At 44.8% G+C, this 27,998-nt stretch overlaps 1 protein-coding gene across 5 annotated transcripts; it reads left to right on the top strand.

Annotated features, from left to right (window-relative positions):
* The first annotated feature begins 8 nt into the window (after positions 1–8).
* On the top strand, positions 9–27,842 carry CC2D1B (coiled-coil and C2 domain containing 1B). 5 transcript variants are annotated; one of them, XM_050306321.1, is made up of 25 exons: positions 9–57; positions 400–504; positions 3,182–3,323; positions 5,999–6,114; positions 6,760–6,879; positions 7,724–7,861; positions 9,714–9,972; positions 10,461–10,585; positions 10,716–10,791; positions 11,964–12,074; positions 12,163–12,293; positions 12,562–12,634; positions 14,388–14,506; positions 15,278–15,461; positions 17,321–17,493; positions 17,597–17,722; positions 18,249–18,307; positions 18,569–18,685; positions 19,148–19,221; positions 19,845–19,903; positions 21,428–21,479; positions 22,812–22,911; positions 25,397–25,487; positions 25,817–25,947; positions 26,716–27,842. In XM_050306321.1, the coding sequence occupies exons 2-24, from the start codon at positions 439–441 to the stop codon at positions 25,934–25,936; spliced, it is 2,631 nt and encodes an 876-aa protein (XP_050162278.1). In that variant the 5' UTR covers positions 9–57; positions 400–438; the 3' UTR covers positions 25,937–25,947; positions 26,716–27,842. The 5 variants fall into 5 exon arrangements, with proteins under 5 accessions (XP_050162278.1, XP_050162279.1, XP_050162277.1 ...); XM_050306322.1 differs by lacking the exon at positions 9–57 and having other exon boundaries at positions 285–504; positions 14,388–14,503; XM_050306320.1 differs by lacking the exon at positions 9–57 and having other exon boundaries at positions 286–504.
* The last annotated feature ends 156 nt before the right edge of the window (positions 27,843–27,998 follow it).

Raw genomic sequence — 27,998 nt, 5'->3', positions numbered from 1 at the left:
GCCCCTCGGCGCAGCCGCGGAGCCGCCGGGGCCGCGCCGGGCGGGAGCGGAGCCGAGGTGAGCCGGGCCCGCCTGTCCCCGTGCGGCCCCTCCGCCGTGCTCTCCCCAGCCCATCGCCCCTCCGGCCCGGCCCTGCACCGGGCGGGGATTGCCCCCAGCCCACCCCGCTGGGGCCGGGGGTCCCGGCGCGCTGCCCGCCCGGGCCGGGCGGAGTGCGGGGTGCGGCCGGGCCGGGCTCCCCGCGCCCTGGGGAGCGCGATCCGCGGGGCCGCCCCCGCTCCTTCCCTGTCCCTCTGAGGGGTGCCGGGGCGAGCTGCGGGGCCGCGCTGCCTGCCCTCGGCCGGCCAGCGCTACGCTGGGACAGGCAGGGAGTGCTGACGGGGTTTCGTGTGCTCTCAGTCCCTCAGAGAGACATTCCTGTGAAATTCATGAACCAACATGCTTGGCAGAAGACCTAAAAAGAGCCCGCAGGCAAAGGGCCAGGGAGCTGCAGTTGCGAAGCAGGTAAGGAGGGCAATGGGCCAGGGAGATGTTGTTGCTTGCAGAGCAGGTAGGGAAACCTCCTGCTCCCGCTGCCCCTCAGGGTAGGCTGGTTCAGAGCTCTGGCTGCTCTTTTCCTGCTGGAACCTCCCATGCCTTAATCACACTGCAGGACCATGGAAAAAATTAAATTGAGCGGTGCCTGTTTTCCTGCTTTCTCTAATGCATTCTTCTTCAAATAAATAGCTGATATGCAGCAGGGGGAAGCCACATGTTGTAATGCTGTAATCTTTGCACGAGACCTCATGACTCATGCTTACAGTATTTACTTAGCCCAGCTACGTTGAGAATTAACAATAACTTCGGTAACTCTGGGAAGGTTTTCGTTACATCTCTAAGGAAGCAGAAATAAGAAAACCGGAATATCAAACAACAACTTTAGGAGCATACATGGGGGAACGTTAAGTTGCTAACCAGAGACAGTTAATTTTGACTTCCCTGTGTACAGTCATTTTTTTCTTGCAACAGATAGACTGATAAGCCTATACCCCTTTCCTGTAGCTGGAAGTGAGCTTAGATGTGTCTGTGTGTTGGGTTTTTTTCACGCTATTTACCTTTGGATGTAGTTTCAGAAGCCTTGTGGAGAGATACATGATTTAGTCAGGGTTGGCAGGTATAAGAAGTCAGGCAACGGCATCAAAATTAGAAATACAGCCAGGACAAAATTCTGTGTAGAACAGTAAAGAAAAAAGTTAGAGGTAAAGAATATGTTACAACCAGAATGGAACTTTAGAAATCTTCAAAGGTAGAATAGAGGCTGGTAAGAGGTGGAATAACTGGAGAGATAGATATATGTATGTGTATATATAGATAGATAGATAGATAGATATATACACAGTCTTCCTTACAGCATGATGACTGTTTCTTGAAACAAATGGTTTGTTCACTTTCAAATTAACTCAGTTTAATCTGGTTTTCTGCTGTGTAGTGTATCAGCTGCAAGTTTTTCATAACTTTTTTTTTTCTGATGTATTAAACATTTCTTTAACATTATTAATTTCATTGGAAATGTGCTTTACTGAATGGACTGAGGGACCTGGAGCTGGCACTGCTGGATTCTGGTTTTGACTTCATTTGTCACTACACTGGGTTCACTTTGCACACTGGCAGTGTGGTAATGAACAGATCAGATGTGTTCCTGCTCCATTTTGCACGTTGAACTTGAATCTTTAGATCACCATTGTAAATATTTCTTATTTAAATCTTATCCTGACCTTCTTTCCATTCTATCCCAGACTGCAAATACATTAGTTTTGTTCTATGGCCAGGAGATGGATCAGGCAGAGGGGGCCTGGCTGATCTGCCCCGTCCTTATGGAATGTCAGGGGCAGGATTGGTGCTACAAACAAATTGCTGATGATTTTGAGTGCTGTTGCTGTAATCTCTGTAATTCTCAGCTATGCTTCACCTTCTCCTCTGGTATTATAAAAGAGTTCAAGGGGGGACACAAAATATTTCAGGGCAGTAGCCATCAGCACCTCAGTTTCTGCAGGGTTAAAAGAAAAAGTTACTGCACATACTGGTTTATAATCTGAGGCAGCTTCAGCTTCTTGCAGCACTTCAGATCCTTGAGACAGGAGGAGGTTGTTAACTCTCCTAATAATGACAACTGATGTTTTTTTTGCTGTGCTGGAGAGAAGCTCAAGTGGCTCCCTCCTTGGCCCTGTGAGAATCAGTAAGCCATCAGGGGCTTGTGCTTTGGGAAAGTCTGAGGAAAGCTGCTCCACCTACCTCATAGGATGAATCTAACTCAGTTAATTCCTGTCTATAAAATGCTTAGCATACTTCAACTAAAATGTTTTATTGTGGGGCAGTTAGTACCTTAACCAGCACTATAAAAATTGTGATAAACTGTCATTTTAGCAGAATGCCTTTTAGACTCGGACATCAAGATGTTTCTCTGATGTCCTGTGGCATGTGTTGAGCAACTAAGTCCAACCCCTGCTGTCAGGTTGTGTTTACTGTTATTAATATACCCCTGAGATGTTATCCCTGAGCTGATGATCCGCCCAGCCTGGTGCTGCAGTGTGGGCATTGCTGGGCTCTAAAGGCTCTGTGCTTCCCTGTGTTTCCCTGTGCTTCCCTGTGCTTCCCTGTGCTTCCCATGTGTTTATGATTTAGACACCAAACTAACCAGGGGTACAGAACAGTTCTGTATCTAGAAAGCTTCTTCAGCAGAGCAGGTAAGGGTGAAGTCCCTGCAGTGCCCACATGTCAGACCTGTTGTGTGTGAACAAGGAGTGAATATTTTTTGGCTTAGCTGTCACAGGCACTACCCTGAGCTTCCCTGATGGTATCTGCTTTATGAGGCTCAGTAAAACAAACAGCGTTTTATTTCACCTTGTTATGCCAGACTGTTGAATGGGCTTGATTTTTAAGAAATCATAGTTTGTGTAGAGTATTTCTGGCTTATTAAGACTTATGAACTTTACATCAGTTGTAAGTGCCTGGTATGCATTGTTTTGGTTATAGAAATGGTGTGATAGGGGCTGTAAAAAAAAAAAAAGAGCAGAACTCAGAATGCGTGAAATTCAGAATGCATGAAAATAATCCATGCAGTGTAATGTTTTTAGGTGTCATCTTTGTTCTAACTGCAGGAATTTTTTTATACTTCTTTCTTGTTCTTTTCCCTGGGCTCCAGCTGGGGCTGTTTGTAGAGTTCAGTCCTGAGGAGATGCTGTTGGGAGCAGAGGAAGGTGGGGACGATGGGGACCTGGAAGCAGAGCTGGCTGCTCTCACAGGAGTGAAAGTAAAAGAAGGGAAATCCAAACCAAAGGGGAAAAGTAAGTTAAAATATTTTATTTATTGGCAACCTGAATAATTTATTAAAGTTACCTTTTATAAATTTATCCAAAGTTATTATTTATCTAAAGAATCTTTAGGTTTATCTAAACTGGTTTTTTTTCTGTCACTGGTAGAAGCTGAAATTGCAACTACTCTTTCCTATACTTAGAAAGTTCTTACTTATACTTAAGTTCTTACTCCACAAAAAGGGTAAGAGGTTTTTTTGTCCATGCTCTTGTAGACATAGCAAAAAGATCTCTGAGGGCCAGCCATTGTAGTGACTAAATTAAGACATGCTTGTTTAGCATATGAAGTCCTAAAAAGGTGTAGTAGGTGCTGGATGATTCCTAAAGGGAAATTGGAGTGTGGGTTGTTTGTTGTTTGGTTGTTCTTCTGGTTCTGTTTAAAGAATAAATTTACTGAATGAGCATTATATTTTTAGTTACTTGGAGTATATAACCAAAATTGAATCCCATTTTAAGGGGGAAATTCTTGGAACTGATGGGATTGTTGGGAGAATCGTGTACCTTGTGTTGTGCAGGAGGTTAGTGTGTCTCTTGGAATGGATCGTTACCATTCCTAATATTTTAAGGATCTGTTAATTTTGTCTAATCTACTGTAAATCAGGGCTGCTGCTGAGAGGGACACTAATGAGCATGCTCTGCCTCTGAGCAGGTCTGTGTTTGTGGATAAACATGGGTGAGCTGGCTCAGGAAACCAGGAAAATAAACTTTTGTTGTGCTGGCTGAATAAGGTCCCTCGTCTGGTTTGCTCCCTGCCTGTTTGAGCTGCAAGGGAGGGGTGGCAGCAACTGGTTGAGGTGGGACAGGGAAAATGGGACCTAGCCTGGATTCCTGGTGTGTGAGATGCTGGAAAGAAGGGTCAAGGCACCTCCAGCCTTATTTACAGCTCTGCAGTAATTTGCCTGTAATGCCACACAGAGCAGCAGGGAAATGAAGGATTTTTAAATATTTAGAAAAAGTGACTCTATAAACACTGTAGCTGATGAGAGACAGAGGTGGTGTTTGTGTCTAAAACTAAATTCCAGATAATTTCCACTTCTCCAGATTAACTCTTAGAGTTAGGAAGCACAATTGTACAAAAAGCACAATAGCAGAATTTTGGCCCTTGGACACAGGTTACTCATGACTAAAACGTGCGTGTTTTGAGGGTGAATCTGCATCGGGAGCTCTTGAGTTGTTGTCAGCTTTTCAAGTGCTGACTTCCTTCTCACCCTGATCATGTCACTTACTGTGGTTTTTTCAGTCTCTTTATTCTGAAGAGGAAAATGAAACTTCAGACAGTGCAAAGTTAATGTTTACTGTGCTTTCTCAATGTATGTGTTATGGCTCATAAAATGATCTTCCAGAATGATTTGCAGCTGCTCTTTTCCTGGTAGCGTTGGAAGCGCATGGATTAGAAGCTTGTGGAAGATGGACAGCTGGACAGCTGGCACTGGGGACTCAGGAGAGCTGGGATATTGTAGTGGTAGGGCAGGATGGAGAGGAAAAAGGAGGGGATACAGTAAGGACAGGGGAGGAACAGATCCTGCCTGGAAAAGGGCAGGAGAAAGGGATCCAGTTTAACATGAACTGGTGCTCAGCTCTTGTCTGAGCACAAGATGCAGTAATTCCCTCCTGGATTTACATCCTAGAGCTCTGATGGGGGTGGGGAAGTGATCTCCTCCTCCAGCTTGAACATGCAGGCAGCAAAAGCTGTACTGTTGCATCATCTTCAGCACAGAGATCCCTGAGACTGAGAAATGCTGGCTGGGCAGCCACTTGTGTGTTTGAAATTGTGCCCCCAACTTGTGCACTGGATTAGAGCTGAACAGACCTTCTGAGGAGGCTTGATTGGATTTTTTGCCTCTGATGGGGTGTTCTGTACAGCCAATTCCTTTGGATGTGACCTGCTGTCCGAGTTGCTCATGTATTTGACCCTCAGCAAAACTCTGCCACATGTTTGATGTAAGTACTGAAGCACTGATAGGGTACATGAGATTGTTTGAACAGAAACAGCTTTGTACCTGGGTTAATTTTCAGCTGATGCAGCGAGTGCAGGGAGTGGATGGGATCTGTTTAAATTGACTGTAAAGCTTTAGCATGAAGATGTATATTTTGTGCAGCCTTCAGTGCCACTGGTGAGTCACTTCCCTGTGCAGACATATGACTGTATCAGAGGCATTTCCACGGACAGCTGGGATTTGTGTGCAAACAACTTCACCTTTGAGAGAGTGTGGGGGAAGTTGATAGTTTAGGAAGATGTGGTTGGCACAGCATGAAGCAGAGATGAAAACTCAGCAAGGAGAAGTTAAGTCGAGTTTTCAGGATGAAGACCAGAAGCAAAATTACAAGATGAAGGAGCCAAGAAAGATTTGGAAAAGGCAAAATCTCATGGGCATGAGACAGCAGTGCAGAAAATGTGCAAGTGTCTCCCTGCCTGCCTTGACTGTTACTCTCAGAAACACTGCTATTGCTTCTCCTGGATGCTCACTTCCCCAGGCTGACCTTTATCCATGAATATCCTGCATTTACCCATGAACTTGGCTGAGAAAGGGGACACGAGGGGAAGTCACTGCTCTCTTTAGCTGGTAGCAACTCCTTTAGGATTTATATCCAGTGACTGCATGAACTGTTACTTATGGTTTATGGTTCCTTGTGCTTCCCTTTTACAGCTCCTCTGCCCATGGATCACATTGAAAAGATGGCTGCAGAGTGTATGAAGGACCTGACCGAAGATGAGGAGGAAGATGCAGATGATGAAGACTTGGAGAAAGATACAGATCTGTTGGTATGCATAACTCTGCTAGCAATAAGTTTTAGTAGGGTTTTGTTGTTGGTTTTTTTTTTTTTAAACAGAACTGCATTTTGCAAAAATATCTGTGAACTTTGTGGTGAGAAGCAAGTGGGAGAACAGCAGGAATCCCACTCCGTGACAGCTGGTGAAATACAGCCAGGGAGATTCTCCTTAAACTGATTGCTGTCACAGTTCTGCTGCTGCTTCAGGTAGTGCTTGGCCTGAGAGAATGTCTCCCGAGGAATTCTTGGTCATTTCAGTGATCTAATTGGCAGGATTTAGGGAAAGATGTTAAGCAGTGGTTTTGAGTAGATGCTTTTTGAGAATTTCAGATCTAGGTTTGCATGATCTCTGTAAAAGTACTTCTCTGAGCTTCTCCATCTTCAGATCTCCAGTCACGAATTTGTGTGGTGATCCTGAGCTGCAGTGTGGCTTTTCAGTGTTATCTGGAACCAGCTTCATTTTAAAATAAAAAATAAAATTACATTTAAAAAAAGACTGGAATATAAGATCTTTAGACCTCACTTGGGTTCAAGATCCAGCTAAATATTTTGGAACTTGAGATTTTTTATTTTTGTCTTTTGAGAACATAAGAAATTTTGAGGAAGAGCCTTTTGTTGGCATTTACTTTTACTTTAGGCAGAATTGCAAGAAGTTCTGGGGGAGGAAGGTGAGACAGGAAGCTGTGAGGATGAACTGATAGCAACAGAGCCATCCCCAGCTGAAACAGAGGATGAACAACCTGAGCTGCAGTCACAGGTAGGAATGAGCTTCATGTTCCTCCCAGTTCTGCTGAATCACTGTTGTCATGCTGGGATGAGGATCACAAACAGGGATCTGGGACAGGTCTTCTGACTTCCAAGGAAGGGAAAGCTGCACTATTGCTGCCTCCTCTGTGGAAAGCAATGCTGTCAGTCCTCTGGCAGTCAGATCCTTTATGCAGTTACTGCATGTTTCTGTTGTGTGCTGCACATTCCAATGCCCCTGTATGTTGGGCCCATTGGTAAATGGGACTGAGAGAGTTCCTGTAGAGATAATGGCAATAATGACATCAGTAGCCATCTGTAGGGTCTCTGTAGCTGTGGAGGGTTTGTAAGTAGCTACTCATAACTTTGCTTAGGCTGCTTTTGTCACTGCACTAATTCCAGGCTGTAGGAGGAGGAGGAAAAAGAGCTCTTGTTGTAGAAGCAGGTTGAAGCCCAGAAGGGAGCAAACTAGCGTATTTTAAAAATGAGAAAAGAAAAAAAATCAGGGTTTGTGCCAAAATACCCCTTCACACCCTCTGTTGTGTGTGTTTGAGAGACTTTACTGTTCTCTTCACCTACTCACTGACCACATGGCTCCAATTACCCTGTGACTGTGAGTTTTCCAGATGTCTCCACCCGTTCTTCTCTATGATGCCTTTGAGGGAAAGCCCAGAGGTGGATCCAGGGCCCGTTAGTGCAGCACAAACACTCCTCTGTTTTAGGGGCTGTTCCTTCCTTGCAGACCCAGCTCTCAGGAGCGGGTGTGGAACAGGAGTATTTGTATGTCAGTGCTGGGGGGAAACTTGTGGAGCTGCATGAAATAAGTTGTCTTGACTTGTTTTATTGTTTTTTCTGAGACCTCCTCACTTCCTGCTGTTACCAGTGAGCTCCAGCAGACCCTGGAGAGGAGAATTGCTGACTACAGGACAGCCATTTCCAACGCCAGGGAGTCGGGTGAGGGGGCCAAAATCCGCCGCTACGAGAGAGGCCTGAAGGTGAGTTGGCTTCACCAGGTGTGTGGGTAAGGGGGAGGCAAAGGCAGTCCTCTGAAATGTGGCCTTTCCTGGTCTGTGAATTTGTGGTCTTTCTTCAGGGGTGTGAATTTGTTGAAAGGGGAGAGAGGTTTTAAGATGCTGCCTTGTGTTACTTTAAAAACATTTGTTGTCTCTTTCTACCAACCTGATACAGCAAATACACAGATAAGGTGGAATTTCATCTGCCTTTTGTGCATCAGCTTTGTTGGTGTTGAGTGTGAGTAGTGGTGGTTGTAGGCAGGGTTTGTGGTACATGCTGGATTTAATGTAGGGAGTACCTCTTTTAATGGAGGGGGTACCTTTCCCTGAGTGTCTTGGCTGTGCTGGAGAATGAATAGAATGGGATGTCTCGTTCAGGCAGTTAAAAGCTGCAGCACAGAGCAGGTCCCCAGCCTTGCCTGGTTTCAGGCAGGTGGCGTGCTTGCAGTGAGTTGTGGTGCTTGGTGATTGCTGCTGTGCAGGGCCTTGATTTCCCTGTTTGCTTTCATGTGCTCTCCTGCATCCCCTCAGGCAGCAGCCAGCTCTGTCTCCTCGAGCAAAGCTTTGCAGCTCAGAGCTGTGCTCTGAGAGCAGGATGTCATGGCTCACTATGTACCTGGTGTCTTGCAGTACTGAGGCCAAACCTAGGGGAGGAAATGCCCAAGAAAAATGTCCCCATGTGTCCCCTGCCTGGCAGCTCTGAAAGGAATGTGCACGAAACCACCTGACCTTTCAGAGAGCAGGAGGAATGGGCAGAGCAGCTATTTTGCCCAGTAATGAAGCTTAGTGTGCTGTTTGCCACTTCCTTGATTTTTCATGGGGGGAACTTCCCTGTGCCTAAGCAGTGTAACTGAGGATAATAGACTAGATCTCATTTCACAGCTCAGAGTTCCTTAATTAGCACAATGATATGCCAACAAATGGTGTAGAGTTCTCTCCTGTTCGTAGTTTTTGGAACTGTGAACTTTAAGCTCGGTGTTTAATTGCATTTCCAGTCAGTCTGTCATCCCCCACGTGTGGGGGTTGCTGCACTGGTCTGAACCCCAATCTCACAGTCAGTTTAAAGTATCTCTGCTACAGTTACTTAATAGGTCAAACAGTGTCATGACTGACTAAAAATAGCAGTGATTCTGGCACTGATGGGATTTCGTTGTTGTCTTTCTGTGCTTTCATTTCGGTTTCTGTGGACATGCAAGAAGTAAAACTTTTATTTTGGCTTCAAGTGCAATCTGATCTTTTGTCTGAACCTTAAACTGAATTAAAAAAATAAAAATACTGAGGAAGGAAATATTTGGGGTGGGGGAAGGGTTTTCAAAAAGGAAGCAGCAGTTAACCCCATTTGCAGATGGGGAGATCTTCTTATCCTGAGTCACCAGCCAAAGCTCCATATCCTTTGGTAATATTGAATGGCTTTTTCCCCTTGCATTAAATGGGTTTCCTTCCCTAAATCCACACAGGCAGTGACCTTTCAGAACAGTGTGTTTCATTTTGTTTTTAAAGACATAAAATCCATCTACAGTTGGTATGAGCAGCTTCCTTGGTGACTCTCTGTGATAAACTTGAGTAGGTCCCATGCAGCAGTTCTGGGTGTTGAAATACCTGCATTTATGTAGTTTGGGTAGCAAGTCCTTAGCGTTGTGTTGCTCTGATACAACTGGACACCCTTCCCTGGGCTGGAGTTGGCCTTGCAGAAAAACAGGGAGCTGAGGGGCAGCAATCTGTAGTGTGTGAGCAACAGATCCCATCACTTATGAGGGAATGAATTTCTGTTTCAGTGATTTTATGTTAGTAATGTGTTTGATGGAAGTGCCTGTTGTTGTTCCACCTCTGCCAGACACTGGAAACCATGCTGGCTGCAGTGAAGAAAGGCAAAAAAATCAATGAGGAAGAAATGCCACCTCCTGTTGCAACAGGAAAGAGTTCTTCCATATCTCAAACCACAGGAGTGGAGCCAGAGAACTCAGGAGATTCCCCAGAGGATAAAGCTGAGTGTGCTGCAGATGATGAGCAGCAGAGCTCTCCTGAGGCAGTGGAGCAGCTGGAATCAGAGTCTCTACAAGGTCGTGCTGCCACTAATCCTGCTGTGGAAACAGGTACTGTGACCTGAGAGGAGAAGCAGTTGCAACACTCTTTTAATGCTGCATCTTCCCTGACCTTTGTGTTGTGTAGCAAAGCACTGCTTGTGTTGGAGCTTCCCCGCTGAATGTCTCAGAGCTCCCCATGGAATGCTGAACTTCTGGCAGTGGAATCAGTTGTTACTGCAGAGCTCTTATGTGCTCATCAGTACCCTTAACTTTTGCTGTGCTGCAGTTTCCCCTTCAATATTTGACATGTGGAATCCCAACCTTTGAATAGTTTTGAGATATAGACTGAAAGACCTTCTTGTGGGTTTTTTGGGTTTTTTTAAATTGGAAAAATGGAACTGTTGGGTCTGGTAGGACCTGTGACTGGGGGAAGAAGGATGTCTGTCAAATGGCTGATTCAGAGCAGAAGAGGACAGATGTGGGTTGGCATAGGTGGGCACAGCAAGGGGTGCACATCTGGGCTGCTCTGAGTGCATCATCACTGTTCCATCCCACAGATCTGCAGCGCAGCCGCACACGAGCCGTGCTGCTCACGAGGCAGAAGGAGTACAAATTGGCAGCTCTCAAAGCCAAGCAGCAAGGGGACCTGGAGAGAGCCAAGGAATACATGAGGGCAGGCAAGGTATGCACACCAGACATCCTGAGTGCTGAGCATCCTCTCTGCTGTACCCCTAGGCACTGAGTGGCAGATACTGGTGAGGCTTGGACGTGCTCAAATAAATCTTATGCTTTGGGTTTTTTTTCTGCATTAGAAATTTAATGTGGTCTTGGAAGCTTTGGACAGTGGGCAGCCAATAGACCTCCAGAATATGCCTCCATCTCCTCAGGGTAAGGCTTGTCTTAAGGAAACCTTTTCAGAAGTCTGTGCTGTAATGGAATGATTCTGCACTTGATTGCACAACTATAAAAAGAACTGAAGATCATTTAGGTCTGAGGCTTTCTGCATATTCACATTCTAATCAAGGCCAATGAAGGAAAATGAGGTATCATTACTTATATTGAAGTTACTCTGTAAATTAAAAATTCAAGTAAGTATTGATGTCTAATATTCCCAGTTTTGTAACTTTAGATAATAGCCACTATTTGAAGTGAAAAGGAAAGAAGGATAATGGCACACTCTGAAAATTTACTGTAGTATTTGATAGTGTTATGTGTTTAAACAGAAGTTCCTCACATCCAAATTGAGAGATTAATGAAGAAATTGCAGTGAAGTCTAATTTTTTAAGCAAGTTACCAATATTAAGGATACCTTACTCCTAGTAAGAGAGAGTTTTGTAGATTTTTTTTCTGTTGTTTTTTCTGGGGGGGGGGGGGTTCTGGTTTTTTTTAATAGATACAATATCCCCAATAGTTAATGCTTGGTCTGTGCAGCCCAGTGTTTTAGACAATTTACTTTAGTAGATTGTTTTATTCTAACAAACTAAATGACAGATTATTTCAGTAAATCATGAGATTCATGACACAAGTTATAAACTGATCATTAAATGGCATTACAGAGAAACTTCACTGAGCACATAATCTTGCCTTAAAAAAGTGCAAGATATTTGCAGTGAATGATATTTAGTTTTCTGAAATACCTACTGTTGTACAATGCCAGAGATTTCTGAACTGATGGTATTAGTTTCTTCCCTTTTCCAGCACATCTTTTGTTACTAGGATATTTTAGTCAATTAGCAGTCTTCTTCACTCTTTCCATCTGCCAAGATAAGAAGTTTTATTTTGGGGAGAGAATTCTTAGAATGCTTGAACTGTTTTTACCTTTTTTTTCCCCTTCAAGCAGCCCTAACCTAAATTAAATCAGCATTGGAGAATTTTCTGTTATAAAGCACTTGCTCTGAGTAGTGGGAACCTTAGATTTAACTAGCCATGGAGATACTGTTTGGAAACCAAAAAGCTTTCAGGAAGTTGATGTGATCAAATGGATGGGTTTCTGAGTATCATGTGTTGACCTGCTGTATATGGAACACACTGTGAAACTTCCTGCTTTCCTTGCTTTGCAGATCTTGAAAGTTTGGGAAATGTACAAGATGCACCCAAGCAAAAGGTACCACCTCGGGTGGGAAGTTCCCAGGATCTTGCAACAGCTGAACCTCAGTCCCAAGAAGCTTCAGGTAGGACTTTTGGAGCAAGTCATGGAAATAATACGGTACATTTTGAGATCTCCATGATCTAGCCTTTCATTGTCTGTGTGATTCCAAGATTCCCTGCAGCAGCCAAGGACGGTGCTGGAGGCGCTGCAGCAGCGGCTGGACAAGTACAGGTCGGCAGCAGCTCAGGCCAAGGCCAGCGGGGACGAGCGGAAGGGCAGGATGCACGACAGGATTGCCAAGGTGAAGCCACAACAGGGCTGTTGGTGTCCAGCAAAGCCAGCTGAATGGGTTCTCTGGCTCAAGACTTTTTCAAGGCTGAAATAATTTGTGTATTGTCCTTCTGTTGGAAAAGAGGTCCAGTGGGGAAGCTGGAAAGCATTTGGAGGAAGACAGAGAGACAATGCACATATTGTAGCAAAATACTGGGTCTTTTAGGGTGTTTGTGCTGGTGAAATACAAATGATTGCTAATTTATAGTCAACTCCACTGTATGTCTTCCTGATTGCAGCAATACCAGGATGCCATAAGAGCCCATAAGGCAGGGAGAAAGGTGAATTTTTCTGAGCTACCTGTTCCTCCTGGTAAGTGTGAACATAAAATGCCCTAATACCTAAACTTTTGCATACCTACTGGGCTCGGAAGGGGGTTGCAGATATTGCCTCCTCATCCTGTGGAACAGTTCCTTCTTTTTCCTCAGTGAGTAGAGTGGGCTTGCTATTTGGTGGTATTGTGAAACTGCTTACTAATGTGCTCCCAAACACTGACACTGCCTGTTGACTGTTTGTTTGATAGCAGGTAAAAGTAGTCTACAGAGACAAAACAAATGATGCCCATGGTCCCACTGAGGCAGGAACTGAGCCTGCTTCTTGAGACACTGTCCTGTTTATCTTCTTTAGAACACAGGAGTGCTATGTCTGTAAAAGTTTGGGCAAGCTCAGCTGTGAATGCTCTGCCTCTGATTTGCATGGTACCATTTCTCCCTTGGGAAGCATCTTTGCTTTTATGTCGTGCCTGATGTGTTCTTCTCCAAGATCCACTTGGCCCTGCAAAGCCGTGCCTGGATTTTTGAAGTCAGAACAGACACAGACCTTGTGGTGTTTTTGTTGGTGTCAGGTGTTGCAGTGGTGGGAAAGTGGGCAGTGCCAGCTTTGGAGGTTCCCTGCCTTGGAGCTGGCCCTGAAAGGGTGTTTAGCCTGTCTTATTCTGGAATGTGATCCTTTTTTATTAAACACCGTTTTCTGTGAGCGTGAGGTACTCCATGCTCCTTGTTTACCCCTCTGGAAACACGGAGAGCTCCTCCATTTCCTTACATATGAGCTGCAGTTTCCAGCCAGCATTGAGAGGCCGTAGGAGTTACACTGAGACAACCCTCAGGCAGCCACTGAACCAGAAGTGAATTGTCCTGGGCTGGCAGTGCCTTTCACTGCATCTGGGTGGTGACAAGGAGCAGCCCTGGCGCCCTTGGAGACAGAAATGCTGCTGAGTAATGGATTGAATGTCACGGGGGTTCTGTGTTCTGCCTGCCTGAGCACTTCAGGCTTGTGCTGTCCCCAGAGCAGCCATCTCCAGGTTTAGAAGCACTTTAGTCATTAGTTCTTAACACTTCTCATGAGACTGGCAACAAGAATACCTGCTGCATATTAAATGAGAGAAATTTCAAGACATTTTATTGTAGGGGCTTTAGGGTGTCTCTTGTTTGAAGCTGACACTAAACTGGTAATGTGGAAGTGAGAGTTTATCTTCCTCACATCCTTAAAAGAATAATAAAACAATTAAAAGAATCATTCTTCCTACACTTTGCATTTAACTACTTTGATTCTGCCTTAACTTTGCAACCTCTGCATTGCAGTAGCTTTTCAGCAGAGGCTGAGTGTTACCCAGCTGTCAGCACTGGGTTGTTTGTTACTTTGGGGGTAGCACTGTTTGTCTGCTGAACTCTCAACCTGCTCAGGTGAGGCAGCAGTGAGAGGAGGAAAAATGAGACCAAATTCTCTGCTGGTTCTGGGGACATCTCTACGACTGAAATCTTGAGGCTGTGAGGTTCCTTGGCTGGCTGCCAGTTGCTAAGCTTGGAAAACTGCTCTGTTATTGCACCATTTTACTCTTAGCCCTTTAAACCTGCATTTCTGTGAGAGGTCTGACCTTAAGCCCACCACTCAGACCTTCTCTAGCAAGGCTTTGTGGCCTTGACCTCAGTCTGGTTACGCTGAATTCCAAAATGCGTTAGATAAGAGGTATTTGGATAGAAATAGTTTCACAGAAAACAAGAAATATGCAAGACATAATGTGGGTCCATGTGCAACTCTCTCCACTTCTGTATCCCTTTCCTGCCAGGGTTTCCCCCTCTCCCCGGTGTTGCAGCAGCAGATGGTGGCAGCACGATCGCCGCTGCTCTGGAGAGCGCCAGCAAACTGGCACACATGGAGGAGAACGAGGAGGAGGAGGAGGAGGAGGTCAGTATTTCCTGGCAGGATGTGTAAAAGTTGAAATGCTGTCTCCTGTGGCAGCCAGACGTGAGGCCATTTGATTTCCAGGGAAGGGCACTGAGATGAAATCGGTTTCCCCAAAGTCTGAAGAGCGCAGGATGTCAGTAGTAATTTCAGTTTGTGTTGTGTTGGAGGGGACACAGAGAGCTGAGATGTTATTACAGTCAGTACCCTCAGAGCCTGAGCCCAGGGTTTGGCTTTCCCAGAGCTGTCTTGTATGTGGGTTTTATTTTCCAAGCCAACACTTCCGATCCCTTCCACCCCTTTACATCGTTCTGAAGTACTTACACCTGTACTTTTATCCTGCATCCCAGTAGCTTCCCATGTTTGTTCTTCCCAGGATGTTCAACGATTGCTGCTTTTTGTCAGGCTGCACAAACCTTTAGACTTTGGTTTGATTTCTTTCTCTCTCTAGATTTGGTTGACAATTGTTTGTGCTTTCACCTGGAGTAGCTTTTAATGGAGAGAATTCCTGGATGATTTTTTTTCTGCATGCATCTGCTTTTTTAAAAATCACTGCCTTGTTCAACATTCTTTTTATTCTGTCTGTGGTGGAGTTTTGATGCTTGCTTAGGTCAGCTACCTCCAGAAGTTAAAATATGCCTGTGGAATGCTATGCTCCCCTCAGAGGGATACCAGAAGGCCGGTGATAACCATGATTGTTGATGCTTGAGGTGCTGTCCTCAGCTCTGGAATAGATTTTATGTGTTTAATGTGAAATTCACCTTGTTTTGCCAGAGTGAACCTCTGCCCCAGGCCCCAGTGGCCAAGAAGCCTGCCCAGCTGCCTGGGAAGCCCACTCAGGTTGTGAAGCCCATTCCAGTGTCTGCTGTTGAGGAGAGCTCCCCTGAGCACCTGAAACGAGCTGCATCACCCTCCACCCTGCACAAGGCTGAGTCCCTGGATCACCTCCCTCCAGCTGGTAAGGTGAAGGGATCACCATTCCCAGTGATCCACAGTGCAGGTTGTTTGCTCTAGTTTACTTTAATCCCTTGGTAAAGACGTTTTCATTCTAGTTTAGATATGAGCCTGTGAGTGTGTGGCATAGATTTCCTCTGACAGGAGCCCCAGTATGTATGTCTGCTGGAGGGAAGATGCAGACCAGCCATGCAGCTTTATTTCCCAGAGACAGCATGTGTAATTATATGGGTGATTGGGTTTTTAATTAATTTTGATGTAACAAGTGTATCGATTCATAATGTTTAACTTGCTCACAGTAGAACTCTGCATATACTCTCATTAAAGGGGACAGGCTGCCAGTGTGAATTATTCATTGATCCAGTGGAGCTTCCTGCATCACACAGTGCTTTCTGCCTGGTGCTTCATGCAGGGATCTCCCACTGGCAGTGCTTCCTCCACCTCTGCTCTGCCTGTTGCTGAGGTCACTGAGCAGTTGTCTGCACAAGATTAATTGTGCAGAGAGTAAGGGACAACCAGCACCTGACGGTGGGATTTGGGCACACACAGGCACTGCTCAGGCTCTCGCTGATAACTGGACTGTAATCCCTTCCTCCTCTTCTTCCCTGACTGATTTCCCTCAGGATGAAGCAGAGCTGCCTGGTTGGCTGATGAGAGTTCTTCTGCAGAGTGCAAAGGCTTTTTATACAGTGCCACTGTGATCAGCTCGTAAATCTTCTCTCTAGAAAACACCTTGACTTGTTTTATAAAGACCACTAAAGTGTAGCAGTGGTCCATTTTGGCTTTGCAAATCCATGAATCCTCAGGAGCTTCCTGGGTTTTGCAGTTTTAGCTGACATATTAATCTCCTGAGTGAATTGCCCTGGACTTGTGCAGTGAAGGAATTGATAATACCTGGTCCCTGGTGTTACAGGAATCGATCCTGGCTATTTCAAGTAGTCTAAAATAAGACCAGTAGGTGCAACAAGAACCTGGACAGAGCCATGCCAACGTGATTTTCCCAACAAAATGTCAGTGCTTTGCTAGTGAAAAGTGCATTTCACTAGTCAAAGTGCACTCATGTTACCTCTGTCCCCTCAGAATTACAAAGCTAATAAATCCACTGTAAAAGTCTTATCTTTTTCTTCCTGGAAAGTGCAGGGTGTGGGCAGGTGTGGGAGTGGAACAGAAAAACTGCACCTAAGGCCCATGCCAGGAAAGTCCAGGAGGTGGGATTGGTTGTCTTAGTGGCTTTGCTGGGTCCATTCTCCACAGATTTTCTTTGAAAATACCTGTGCTCTGGCTCAGCCTCACAGAACACACCAACCTGGTACAATATAAAGCAGCCTCACTTGTGTGGTTGTCCTCAGTGTTTTGGAAAGGAAATAGGAGACTCAAGAACGAATAAGAAACTAAGACAGCAAGGGATTACAAATAAGCAGAGGTGGTAGATCTGAATGTGCCTGCACATTGGCTCATCTGAGGTTTTTTGCTGACGGGTCAGGGGAGAGGGAAGAAATGAGTCCAGAGGATGCTCATGATATTTGCTGGGTTTTAGAAGTTACCATGGCAAGCTGAGAGTTGGAATTCAGCTGCTACTTTGGACCAGTCAGTTGTGCTGGAGTTCTGTGTCCTGCCTGCACATCAGGGGCTGTAATTACACTTGGGAAGTCATATGAGGTTTTTGATGAAGGATGCTGTGAGAGAAGGAGATTTGTTTCTTTTTCTAATGCTTGAAATGGAAAGTGTCCAAGAAACAGAGTGCCATAAGGAAATGTCCTTATTTGATATCTGTACTTTCACTGTACTTTTCCTGACTGACACCTGTTTCAGGGGCACTGCCAGTGTCAGATGAGTGAGGGTTTCTATGCAACTGGTTTTCAGTCAGGGAACAGCTGGAATTCTTGGAGAACAGGAAGAAGCAATACATGAAGGCAGCCATCAAAGCAAAGAGGGGCAATAACCTGGAACAGGCAAAGACGTATCTCAGAACTGCGAAGGGCCTCGACCTGAAGATTGAACAAGCCAAACACGGCAAACCTGTGGACATTTCCAAGGTTAGTAGCACTGATAACATTCTGCTTTTTTCCATATTCTTGGACGTGTAAGTGCTTACTTTTCCCTGTAAGAGCTCTGAAATGTGGTGTTCTTGTGTTGCAGCTGCCATCACCCCCTACAGACGACGAGGGTGATTTTATCTTCGTGCACCATGAGGATGTCAGGCTGTCTCAGAAAGCAGATGAAGTATATGCACAGCTTGTAAAATTGCTGAAGGACCAACATGAGGTGACCACTTTATCTTTTTTTATAAATGTTTTGGGGTCTCTTTTGTACATTTCTCTGGGGTTTATTAATATTACGATCTCATCATTATTTCTGTGGGATCTTTTGTTTTTCTTTGAATATACTTATTTGTGTGTCCTAAAAAGGAGAATTTTCAGACTTGGATTCTCTTATTATTTGAAACCTGAGGAGGGTGTGCTTGAAGGCTTGGGACTGTCAAATTATCAGTGTTAAATATGAGCACTCAGGTTTGAAAAAAAATAGTTTTATGAATGGTTAAGATTAGTCCTTGGGTGAGCCTCATGTCTACAGCTCAAGTGATTAAAAAGCAATAGGGAGAACAGCTCAAAGAAACGCTCAGCTTTGGGATTGAAGGGTAGAGTGGTGGCTGTTCTTGAGTGACTTGGGAAAACTCTTGGCTTTTCCTAAATTAGGTTGTCATGAACCTCCAAACCCTGTGGCAGTGCTGGCTGTGTGTGTGAGGCTCACTGAGTGCAGCTGTGTTTGTTTGGTTCTGTCTGTGTTGCAGAGGTGTTTGCAGTATTCCAAGCAATTCATGCATCTGGGAAACGTGGCAGAAACCACTCGGTAAGACCCAGTGCCTGTTTTTTAGTCATGCCACAGTGTCATGGCAGGCTTGAGACTGCCTGATCCCTAAGGGTGCTGGGGATTGGGTTGGAAAACTTCTCCTTGTGGGAGAGGGGTCAGTAACCATGACTCCTGCATCTGCAGGTTGCTCTCAGAGCTCTGCTCTGGGATTATTTTGGGGCCAGTATCTGGCAGGAGGCTGTTTCGAGTCTCAGTGTGGGTGTAGCTTTTTTATTGGGTTTTTTTTTTCCTTTTCTGTAGGTTTGAGAAACTGGCACAAGGCTGTAAAAAGGACATGGAGATCCTCCAGCTTGCACGAGCACAAGGAATGGATCCTCCAAGCCATCACTTTGAGGAAAGAACCTTTAAAATGATAAGGTGTGGAAAACCAAAAGGATTTCTCAGGCAGGCTGGAATGACTTTTCTGGTCTTTCACTCTTGTTTAGGGAATTGTGGGCTTAAACAAACTCAGGTGGCACCCAGGGTTAGGAAAGGATTCTCTCAACAACTTGAATGCAAAGAAGTTGTTCTCTAACCTGTCTTGTGGGTTGTTTTCAAAACACCTCCAGCTTCATGTCTTATATTCTGTTACTTCAGCCACTCCTGCATCCTCTGTATTTTTCCCTCAATCCTGTTGCCTTTTGAGCTTTGTTCCTGGCATGCCTGAGAGATATTTTTAGTTCTGTTTGTGTTCTTTCCTTGCTCTGTTGAACTTTATGAAGGTGATTTCTGTAGGAGTGCACTGTTAAAAAAGGTCTGCCCAATACCTGTGGCATCCTGGTTGGTAGTGGATCAGGTGATGGCTATGAGGTGATTATGCTTTTTTTTATTTATTCACAGGATATTTTCTGAGCTCAACAGCACAGAAATGCACCTTCTTATTGTCAGGGGGATAAACCTACCAGCTCCTCCAGGTGTGTACTGGAAAGGGCAGAGGGGCTCTTTCCTCTGAGTAGGTGAGGACAGTAGTGGGGAATGAGATTTCTTTCTATCTTGAAGACACTTTAGGAGTCAAGACCTTTGTAGCCAACACTCATTGAAACAAAATAACTAGGGTTTGGGCTCAAGCCTCACCAAAAAACCTTTTAAACAGTATTTTAAAAAGCAGACAGGTGAATAAGGAGAATCTGGGTTCCATGTGGACAGAGGGGAGAACTGTAAATTGTCCTGGGTTCACTCATAACTGGGTCACAGTTTGTTTCCTATTTTGTTGTGAGTGCCTGCCCTAAGATTGCACCACCTTGATGTGTTCTGACCCTTCAGTAGACAAAATCCTGCCAATGTTACTGCTTTCAGTCCTTGTTCCTGGGAGCTTGTAAACCCTCTGTGCTAGACTGTCTGAGGACCACCAGCAGCATAAAGAGAAGCAGGTGTTTCCCTTGGGGTGCCAGCTTTCTGTGGATTTGGGGTTGGTGGGTGGGTTTTTCAGTTGCCAAGAGGCAGGACACGAGTCCTGCTGAAAGCCAGTTCTGTGCTCTTGAAAATGCTGCTCGGCAATCCCTGTTTTGGCTGTGTGGGTCGGCTTTGTCTCCCTCAGGTGTGTCCCCCAGAGACCTGGATGCCTTTGTGAAGTTTGAATTCCAGTACCCGAGTGCGGTGAGTGTGTCCTGGCTCTGCTGCTCCTCCCCCCCTGCCACTGCAGGAGCTTGGGGGGGTCTCCAGGGAAAGGGAAGACACTCCTAGGCATCCTGCTTGGAATTGCCTTTAAAACAGATTTGTTCTTCTGAAAAACAGAACTACTGAATCTGTTTTTGCAGATGATGATACAGGGAACAGGGGCCACCTCAGGTGTGATCTGCCTCTTGAGTCCCTTCTAAAGGCATTGCTTTGGGGCATCTCTTCTCATTAGAGAAATGGAGTGAAAGGGTTAGCCTTTGTCATCAAATAAAAGCATGTGGTGATTTAATTAGCAAATATCAATGTGAGTATCTGGAGAAATGACTTGGGCCATACAAGTTTCTTGGCCTTACTAATCAATGCTTGTGTGTGCGTGCATGTATGTATGTGTATGGATATAAAATATGTATACACATACATATCACTTCTTTCCTTGGAATTCCCCAGTGTCTTCCCTTCACCTTTGAAAGCAGTCTCTGGTCTGAAAAATACTCAAACCTCAGAGCTGGGAGGGCACCTGAGGAGGGGCTGACTGGTCTTGCTGTCAGTAGAAGTTCTGGGGCTTTGCTGCTTTCTGTGTAGTGCAAAACCAAACCTTGCTCTTCCAGGACTAATGCTGAGCCCTGGGAGAGTGCAAAGCCTGGACTTTTACATCCTAATAAATTTTGCAATAGTTCCACTATAATAAATTCAATTACCTGTGGGAAATTGGTGATGGTCAGAGCAGGTTTGTGTTTCAGTTTGAGTTACTCAAGGCCTTAATGAAGGAGTCACCTCATCAGGGTGGCTGGAAACAGAATTGGTCTGTGTGAATCATTTTCTGTGAAATAAGGAAGAATCAGCATAGTTGCTTTTAATCTATTTTCCTTTGTTTAAAGAAAAGCAGATCTCTGCTGCTTAGCCAAAAGTCAAATACACCACCTTTCTCCTTCAGAGCTGAAATCAGTTTTGCAAAGTAGCTGCAGTAATTAGGTCACATTGTCCTTGTTCATTCCCCAGAGATTTAGTTTGTACTCTGCTTTAGGTTAAAAGCTAATTCATTTTGATGGCAGATTGATTGTCAGGCAAAATAATAGTAGGGCAATTCCCTGAATGATTTGTGATGAATTCCTTGTGTAGCTTATTATTCCAGCTAATGCAGGAGGGACAGAATTACAGCGGTGTGGAACGGGCTCAGTTTGTCATGGAATTCAACAGCCACACTCAGGGACTTCATGGGGATTGCACTGAATTACCTGTGACCATTTACCTTATCTGGGCCTCTTATATTTAATGTAATGTTTTGGCTTGTTCATTATATAGTGTTATACTTGTTACCACAATGAAATCCAAGTATTTTAGTCTTGAATGTACCATGACTGTTCTTATCATTCAGATAACCCCCAAAAACCTCCTGTTTCTTGCATAGGCGTAAAGTAGAGCTGATAACAAAACTGGTCACTACTCTGTATTTTAAAGCAATAGCTGATGGATTTATGTAATGTGTGTCTGTTTTTTTAATAGGAACAACCTCAAAAGAGTAAAACACCTGTAATTAACAATAACAATTCTCCAGGTGAGTGCTTTTTTTTGGAACAGTGGGAAAAACATTCCACCTTAAGAACTCCTGGAGAGTCCAGGCTGGTCTCATCCTGTGACTCAGCCCAGAGGGCCTCCCAGCTCCTGTGTTGTTCTTTCTTATGGAGGGTTTGTTGTAGGGTGAAGTTCAGCTGCACTGGCAGTTCTTTCACCCTCCTCCCACCATTGGTGGTGGTTATTGTGTCCTGGGTTAGTGAAATCCCAGAGCTTCCAGTTGTGCTCCAACTGTTGCTGTCAACCCTGCTGGCAGATGGGCCAGATAAATAAATTTTCTTTATTAAATAAGTTAAACCATTAATTTTAATATCTCCCTGGATCAGACATTTTCCAGTCAGATCTGGTGTCCTGTGAGATTGCCAATTCTGTCGTGATTTTGGCTGATCAGCTGATGTTTCTAAACCTGACAAAGCATCATTGCAGAAAGAGATGATTTTTTTTTTTTTAAGACACTGTGTCTTGAAACCAACAGAAACACTTCCTTTGTACCTCTTGAAAATCCCCCTTTGGCCTTGCCATGGAGCACAGGTGTTGGACTCATCATGCCTTTTAGAATTAATCCTCTTGCACTCTCGAGTTGCTTTTATTGCTCCATTATTTTTTTCCAGTTCTTGCAGCTAGCAGCCATTTAGTATCAGAACAACTTGGAATTCACTATCCAAATTACTAGTTACGATTTTCTCTCAAAAGAGATCCATATATAGAGATACATCTTGTGAGTTTGCATATGTGTTGTGCTAAGATTGGAAGCCCTGAAGCTCTGACACTGAGAGTGGAGCTGCAGATCTTCCAGGAACTTGCTCTGCACTTGGTAGTGTTTGGGGCTTCCAGGCTGGCAGGCACAGATGATTGTTCCTGGGTGGCAGAGCAGATAAGTCTTGGAGCATTAGTTGGACAATCTTGTGAACCTTTCTGATCAAAAGGTGAAACAGTTCTTGCCACACTCGTTAATGAATCTGGTGCTGAGACAGAATTAATTACATCATCAAAATGCCCCTTCCCAGTCATTCCAACCTCACTGTTCTTTTTCCTTATTATTTGGTATCTGTGTTTTTAGCCACAGACACTCTGTTTACTTGCTGAAAGACCTGAATTTCCCAGTTTTGGCTCTCCAGTAACTCTGGGGGTGCGAGGTGAGCTGCAGCACAGGGACACACCTGGGAATGACTGGAAGAGCCTCCTGAGGAGGAGTTCATGTGGTGGGAAGTGTCTCTCACAGATGGGCCAAACTGAGACCAGAGTCTGAGTAGTGCATTTGACAGAGCAGTGCACATTCCCAGCTTTCTCTCCTCTCTCTTTCCCTGACCTGCAGAATACAACCAGCTGTTCAAGCTGAACATCAACCGCAATCACCGCGGCTTCCGCCGAGCCATTCGCTCCAAAGGGATTAAATTTGAAGTATTTCATAAAGGGTAAGTCCTCGGTTTGCTCCCCCCTCACTGCTGCTCCAGGAACAGCTGGAAAGAGTGGTGGAGCTGAACTCTGAGCAGCACAGTCTCGAAGCTGGCAATGAAATGTTGGCTGGTTCTCATGTCTGAGAACTTTCAAAACCTGCCTGAGCTCTGGAGCTTCCCCTGTGGGGTTGAGAAAAAGGCACGAGTTCAGTGAAGCTGATTCATAACTGACAGAGGAGTTGGGGATTAGTGTGTTAAGAGGACTTGATGAGATGCAGAAGGCAAAGATTTACTTGCAATTGTTTTGATTCTTACCCACTTTGGTTTCAGTCATCAGGACTAGAAAATGGAAATGTTCTGTGGGATAAGTGACAACACTGACACGCCAGTGGCAGCAAAACATGACCAGCAGTAAAGCAGATGACAGAGGATGGCAGAACCGGTGTTCTGGTTTTGTGGTTATATTCTTTCATTCATTGGATCTTGCAGTGTTTCCCCAGCACTGCTCTCAGGCTGTTGGACTGTCTTGAGATGCCCTCAGCTCAGGGAGCAGGACAGTGAGATGGATGTTAACAGTGGATAGTTCAGGGAGATCATCCTCTGTCCAGGCTCATAACTGAGTTACTCAAACTCAGAGTGGCCTGCATTCCCTAATCCCTGAGTTGGTTGTGATCCATGACTGGGCTGGGTTGTTGGATAACCTGGTTGTGTCTCGGTGACTCTTTGTGCTGTTCTTTGTTTCTGGGTCCTGCAGAAATCATCTGTAGGTTCTCTAGGATGATTCTTAAGTTGTAGATGTTTTAATTTGAGCGGAAGTCCCACTGTTTTACTCCACATCTTCCCTTTGCATCTCTGTTGAAGAGAGAAAAGCTGATTTTCTTCCTCTTTTTTTTCTGTCAGTCCTGACTGCTCCACTCTCTCTGTTCAGGGTCTCCTTTGCACAGAGCTGTGAAGTGTTGACATTTGTTCAAAATGGATTTTTTTAATCACCTTTCCCCAACCATCTCCTTGGGAGAAAGGGGAGGATGAAGTGATCCAGGCTCTTTCCTAAGGACTTTCTGCTCCCTGCCTTTCCCTAAGACTACAAAAGAAGAATGCTTTCAGAAGGGCCTTTGTAGATGTTGTAGCTCTGGGGTCTCTGATAACTCTTTGACCATCTCCCAAGAATTATTGGTGCTCAGTGAGCAAAGGAGACTTGTTTCAGGTCATGTATATTAAACTTCAGTTTAACAACACTTTCAAGTAAAAACCCAGCAATGTATTTTTCCAAAAGAAAAGCCTCTCCTTGAGCCTCTCCTAAAAGCTTCAGAAGATAAAAGGAGATTTCCCCAGAGCTGTTTCTGAAGCCATAGCCTAGAGCAAGTTCTCATTGTTCACTTTAAACCCCCTGGAACTGAGCAGGGATGAACCAGTCTTCACTGTTTCTTGAATTCTAAAAAGAAAAAAAAAAAGCTTTAAAAAATTCAGCAAGAATTGCTGATCCTCAGAGTTTTGAGCAAAGTGCCCCACACGCTGCAGCACAGTTATGTAACCCCTCATTTTAAGGTGCTTGTGAATATTCAGCACGTGAGCCAATGAAGGCTGAACTTCTTTAAATGATTTTGTGAGTCAACTCTCACTGATGAGAGTCTCCATCTCCTGTTGCCACCAGTGATGTGATCAGGAGGCTCCATATATAAATTTCTGGCAATTTTATTGCAAATGTCAATTCTTGCTTGATAGTATCTTAATATCTCTTGACGATAAAGGAAGAAGGGTGGGTGTTTTGGGGTTGGGGGGGGGTGGTTTGTATGTTGGTTTGCTTGCCTGTTTTTTTCTTAATCACTGTGGATAAAAAGGAACATTCTGAATTCTGGGCAGATTTCCTGTCTAAAACACAGCAGACATGGCCTGTTGTCTTTCCTGCCTCCAGACTCTGTAGTGATAGTTTTTGACTGTTAAACTACCAGTATGAAGGTGAATCAAAACAAGAGCTGAAATGTTCCTAACTTGTTGAAAATATTTGGATTTATCAAGATGAAACAGAATGATTCATGTGACTTTTCCCTATGAGTACTTTGCCAAAAGCAGCAGGTGCCTGTGAAATGTTTGTTTTACTGGAGATTCCCTTCCTTGGGAAGTCCCTCAGCCTGTCCCATTGAACAGCCCTGTCCTGTAGCAGAGCATTGCCCTGTCCTGGCTGCTGGGCTTGTCTTCCCTGTGTCCCTGTGCAGGGTCAGAAGCTGCTGCCACTCCAAGTGCTGGTTTAGGTGGTTGTTTTTCTTCACTGCTGTCCTCGTGTTTAACTTGGTTGCACGAGAACAGTTAACAAATGAGTGCTTTCTTATCCTGTGCCTTGTAGTCTGCTGTGTTAAGGGTTTGCCTCGTGCCCCCAGGTTTGTAGCATGTCCTGCCCAGCCCTCCTGGATGTGCTGATGGAGCAAACAGATGATCCTGGGCTTGTTTTCTCTTTAATGTCCTGACAGTCCTTACCCTTTGCCTAAGGAAGGTTTCTTTGGAACAGGTCCTTTTTCAGGAGTGACAAACACGTGGGGACGGCACACTTGAAACTGGACAAGCTGGAATCAGAATGTGAAGTTAGGGAGATCATTGAGGTATGTTTGGGGGGTGAGGTGTGTTCTTCCACTTAACATTTAAACACAGAAGGGAAATGAATATTTGGATAAGTGTGTGTGTACAGTGGGCAGTTTGGTATCAGATGAGTTTGGTACCTTGCCTGGGATGTGGGGACACGCGCTCTGCTGAACTCTAATCCGAGGAAGTTCGTGGCTGTGGCCCCTCCCAGCACTGCAGCTGATCCTGCAGGTGAGCTCTGTCACCTTTGGATCGTGGGCAGATACAGTCAAGGATGCCTGAGGCATCTCCACTCTGACACTGTAATTCAAATGTGCACTAACTGCTCTTCTCTTTGTGGTTCTTGCAGATTTTTGATGGCAGGAAGCCCACTGGAGGGAAACTGGAGGTAAAAGTGAGACTCAGGGAGCCCCTCAGTGGTCAAGATCTTCAAACAGTGACAGAGAACTGGCTGGTCCTGGAGCATTAGTGCTGTGGGAGGTACGGCCACTGCTCCAAGGGGGGTCTGGGTGGGACCTGGCAGGGCTGCAGATAAACTCTGCTTGAGTAATGTGTCCTGGTGACATTGACCTAATTACACAGCTCTGGTTCAGACCATTCCTCTTTGTATTTGTGGTGGGGAGTTGACATCATTTCATAAATGAGGTTACAGAACCTCTGATTAGTTTGTATCTCAAAGATGCTTCACAGTCACTTGAAATACAGGGACAGCTTCTGGTGTCACCTTTACTTAGAGTAATACTTAGAAAATAAGATTGATAAGTGATCCATCTCCCTTTGCTTGATCTCCCAAAGCCTCCGTGCTCCCTCTTCCTTAGCACATTTTATTTTGTGGTTATAAATGGCAGTTAAGTGGATATTCATCAGCTTCAGGGTGACATCATCTGTTTGCCACAGCTTTGCTTCCAAATGCTGCTGAATTGGACAGGTTGAGAGGTCTTGTTCCAGTGCATGAGTCTGAATTTGGGCACCAGAGGGACTGTTTTAGTGGTTTCCTCTCCACCAAGGAGGTCAGGAAGGTGCTGTGAGCCTCAGCCAGGCTGAGGGACGCGTTCCCTGAAGTAACAACTTGGCCTTGTGCCGAAGCACTTTCCATCACTGGAGCTTAATAATTGTGCTCCATTGATTTTTCTAGTTGACCATCCAGAACCTTCATGTCAGCATTTTACATGTAATGTCACCTTGTCATCATCTGTTCTGTACTGCAGCAACTAGTTTTGATGGCGTTTGGGTGGTTTTTTCCCCCAGATCCATTGGAATGTCAGAAGCCGTGGGCTGAAGGAAGGCAGAAGATGCTGCTAAGCTGCAAGCACCAAAGATGTTCAAGAATGCACTACTGACCCTAATGTCTATTTTGGTAACAGCCATAGTGCTTATTAATCCCCTCAAGGCAAACGGGAGGCTCTGGAAGTGCTGCTGCAGGGCTTGGGACCAGTCTGCACAAAATAGACAGAGTTGCCTTAACGTGGGACTACTAACGTAGCACCAGGACGAATGTTACATTAACTATGCAGAGTGCTGGGGGGAAAGTTGAGCCCCTTAAGAATTCCCTGAGGCAGTGCAAGAGCTTTTTGGTCAAGTCACAGGTAAGACCTTCCCCAGAATTCCTTTTTCCAAGTGTCTGAGCAGCTGCTGTGGTTCAGTGAACAGTCTGCTACTGCTTTTTCTGTTCTCTCCTGGCCAGGCCTGTTTGGGTTGGGGTCTTTTTGTTTGTTTGTTTGTTTCCTAAAACAGGAGAGATCTCAGGCAGCAATTTCGGGGTGGGAGTCCTTCCTCTGGACACACCCTTGGCACCTGAGGTTCCAAAGGCTGCGGGGCTCCTTGGCAGCAGGTGTTTACAGACCCACATTTTTGTTCTGGCTACCAGTTGTCTGCCGTGCTTGCTGCACTGCTTGTTCAGCACAGAAGGGTACTGTGCCTTCACCCTTTGTTTTGTTGAGGTTTTAATTTTAAAAAGAAGAGAAAAAAAAGTACACTAAACTCTGCTGCTTCCCAAATGTTCCTTGTATTTTTACAAGAATAGGCTTTTACAATTCTTCCAGGTGATGGGGAAAATAGTCACTCTTTGTCATGTAGAAAACTGGATCATGACTTGTTTTCAGGAATGCTTTTGATCAGCAGCACACAAAAAGTGGTACTAAAGCTGTTTGTGTTTTTTACATCTGATGAACAGAAACCAGGGATCTGCCAGGGCAGGATGTGCTCCTGCCCAAAGGGTTTGGAAGGGCAGGCTGGGAGACAGGACAGAATCCAGACAGGTCAGGCAGTGTTGCCTCTGTCCTTCTGAGCAGATGAAGACAATACAGTGTTTAGTTTTTAATTTCAATAAATTTAATATACAAAACTACATGTTGAAAATAAAAATATAATATGCAGTTTTTTGCAGTGTTAACTAACTGAATTTTAAAAGTACAATTTTTTTCTAAACAAGTACTCATTTCTTAACAACATGGTAATTAAGGTCATTTCAAAGGCTATGGTTGAAGCAAACATGTCAGTCACCAGTTGATAGTGTTTTGCACAAACATAAT

Source organism: Myiozetetes cayanensis, unplaced genomic scaffold (genome assembly GCF_022539395.1).
Source record: "Myiozetetes cayanensis isolate MyiCay16 unplaced genomic scaffold, myiCay2020 scf12, whole genome shotgun sequence".
NCBI classification, from domain to species: domain Eukaryota; kingdom Metazoa; phylum Chordata; class Aves; order Passeriformes; family Tyrannidae; genus Myiozetetes; species Myiozetetes cayanensis.
Note: the sequence above shows the minus strand (reverse complement) of the source record. Positions and strands in the feature narration are given on the sequence as shown.

Bases quoted from the DNA above. Each gene is read 5' to 3' on its own strand.
- CC2D1B (XM_050306321.1), top strand. From the start codon at position 439: ATGCTTGGCAGAAGACCTAAAAAGAGCCCGCAGGCAAAGGGCCAGGGA. The intron at 17,494-17,596 runs GTTAGTAGCACT...CTTGTGTTGCAG, and splicing joins AACCTGTGGACATTTCCAAG to CTGCCATCACCCCCTACAGA. The intron at 18,686-19,147 runs GTGTGGAAAACC...ATTTATTCACAG, and splicing joins AGAACCTTTAAAATGATAAG to GATATTTTCTGAGCTCAACA.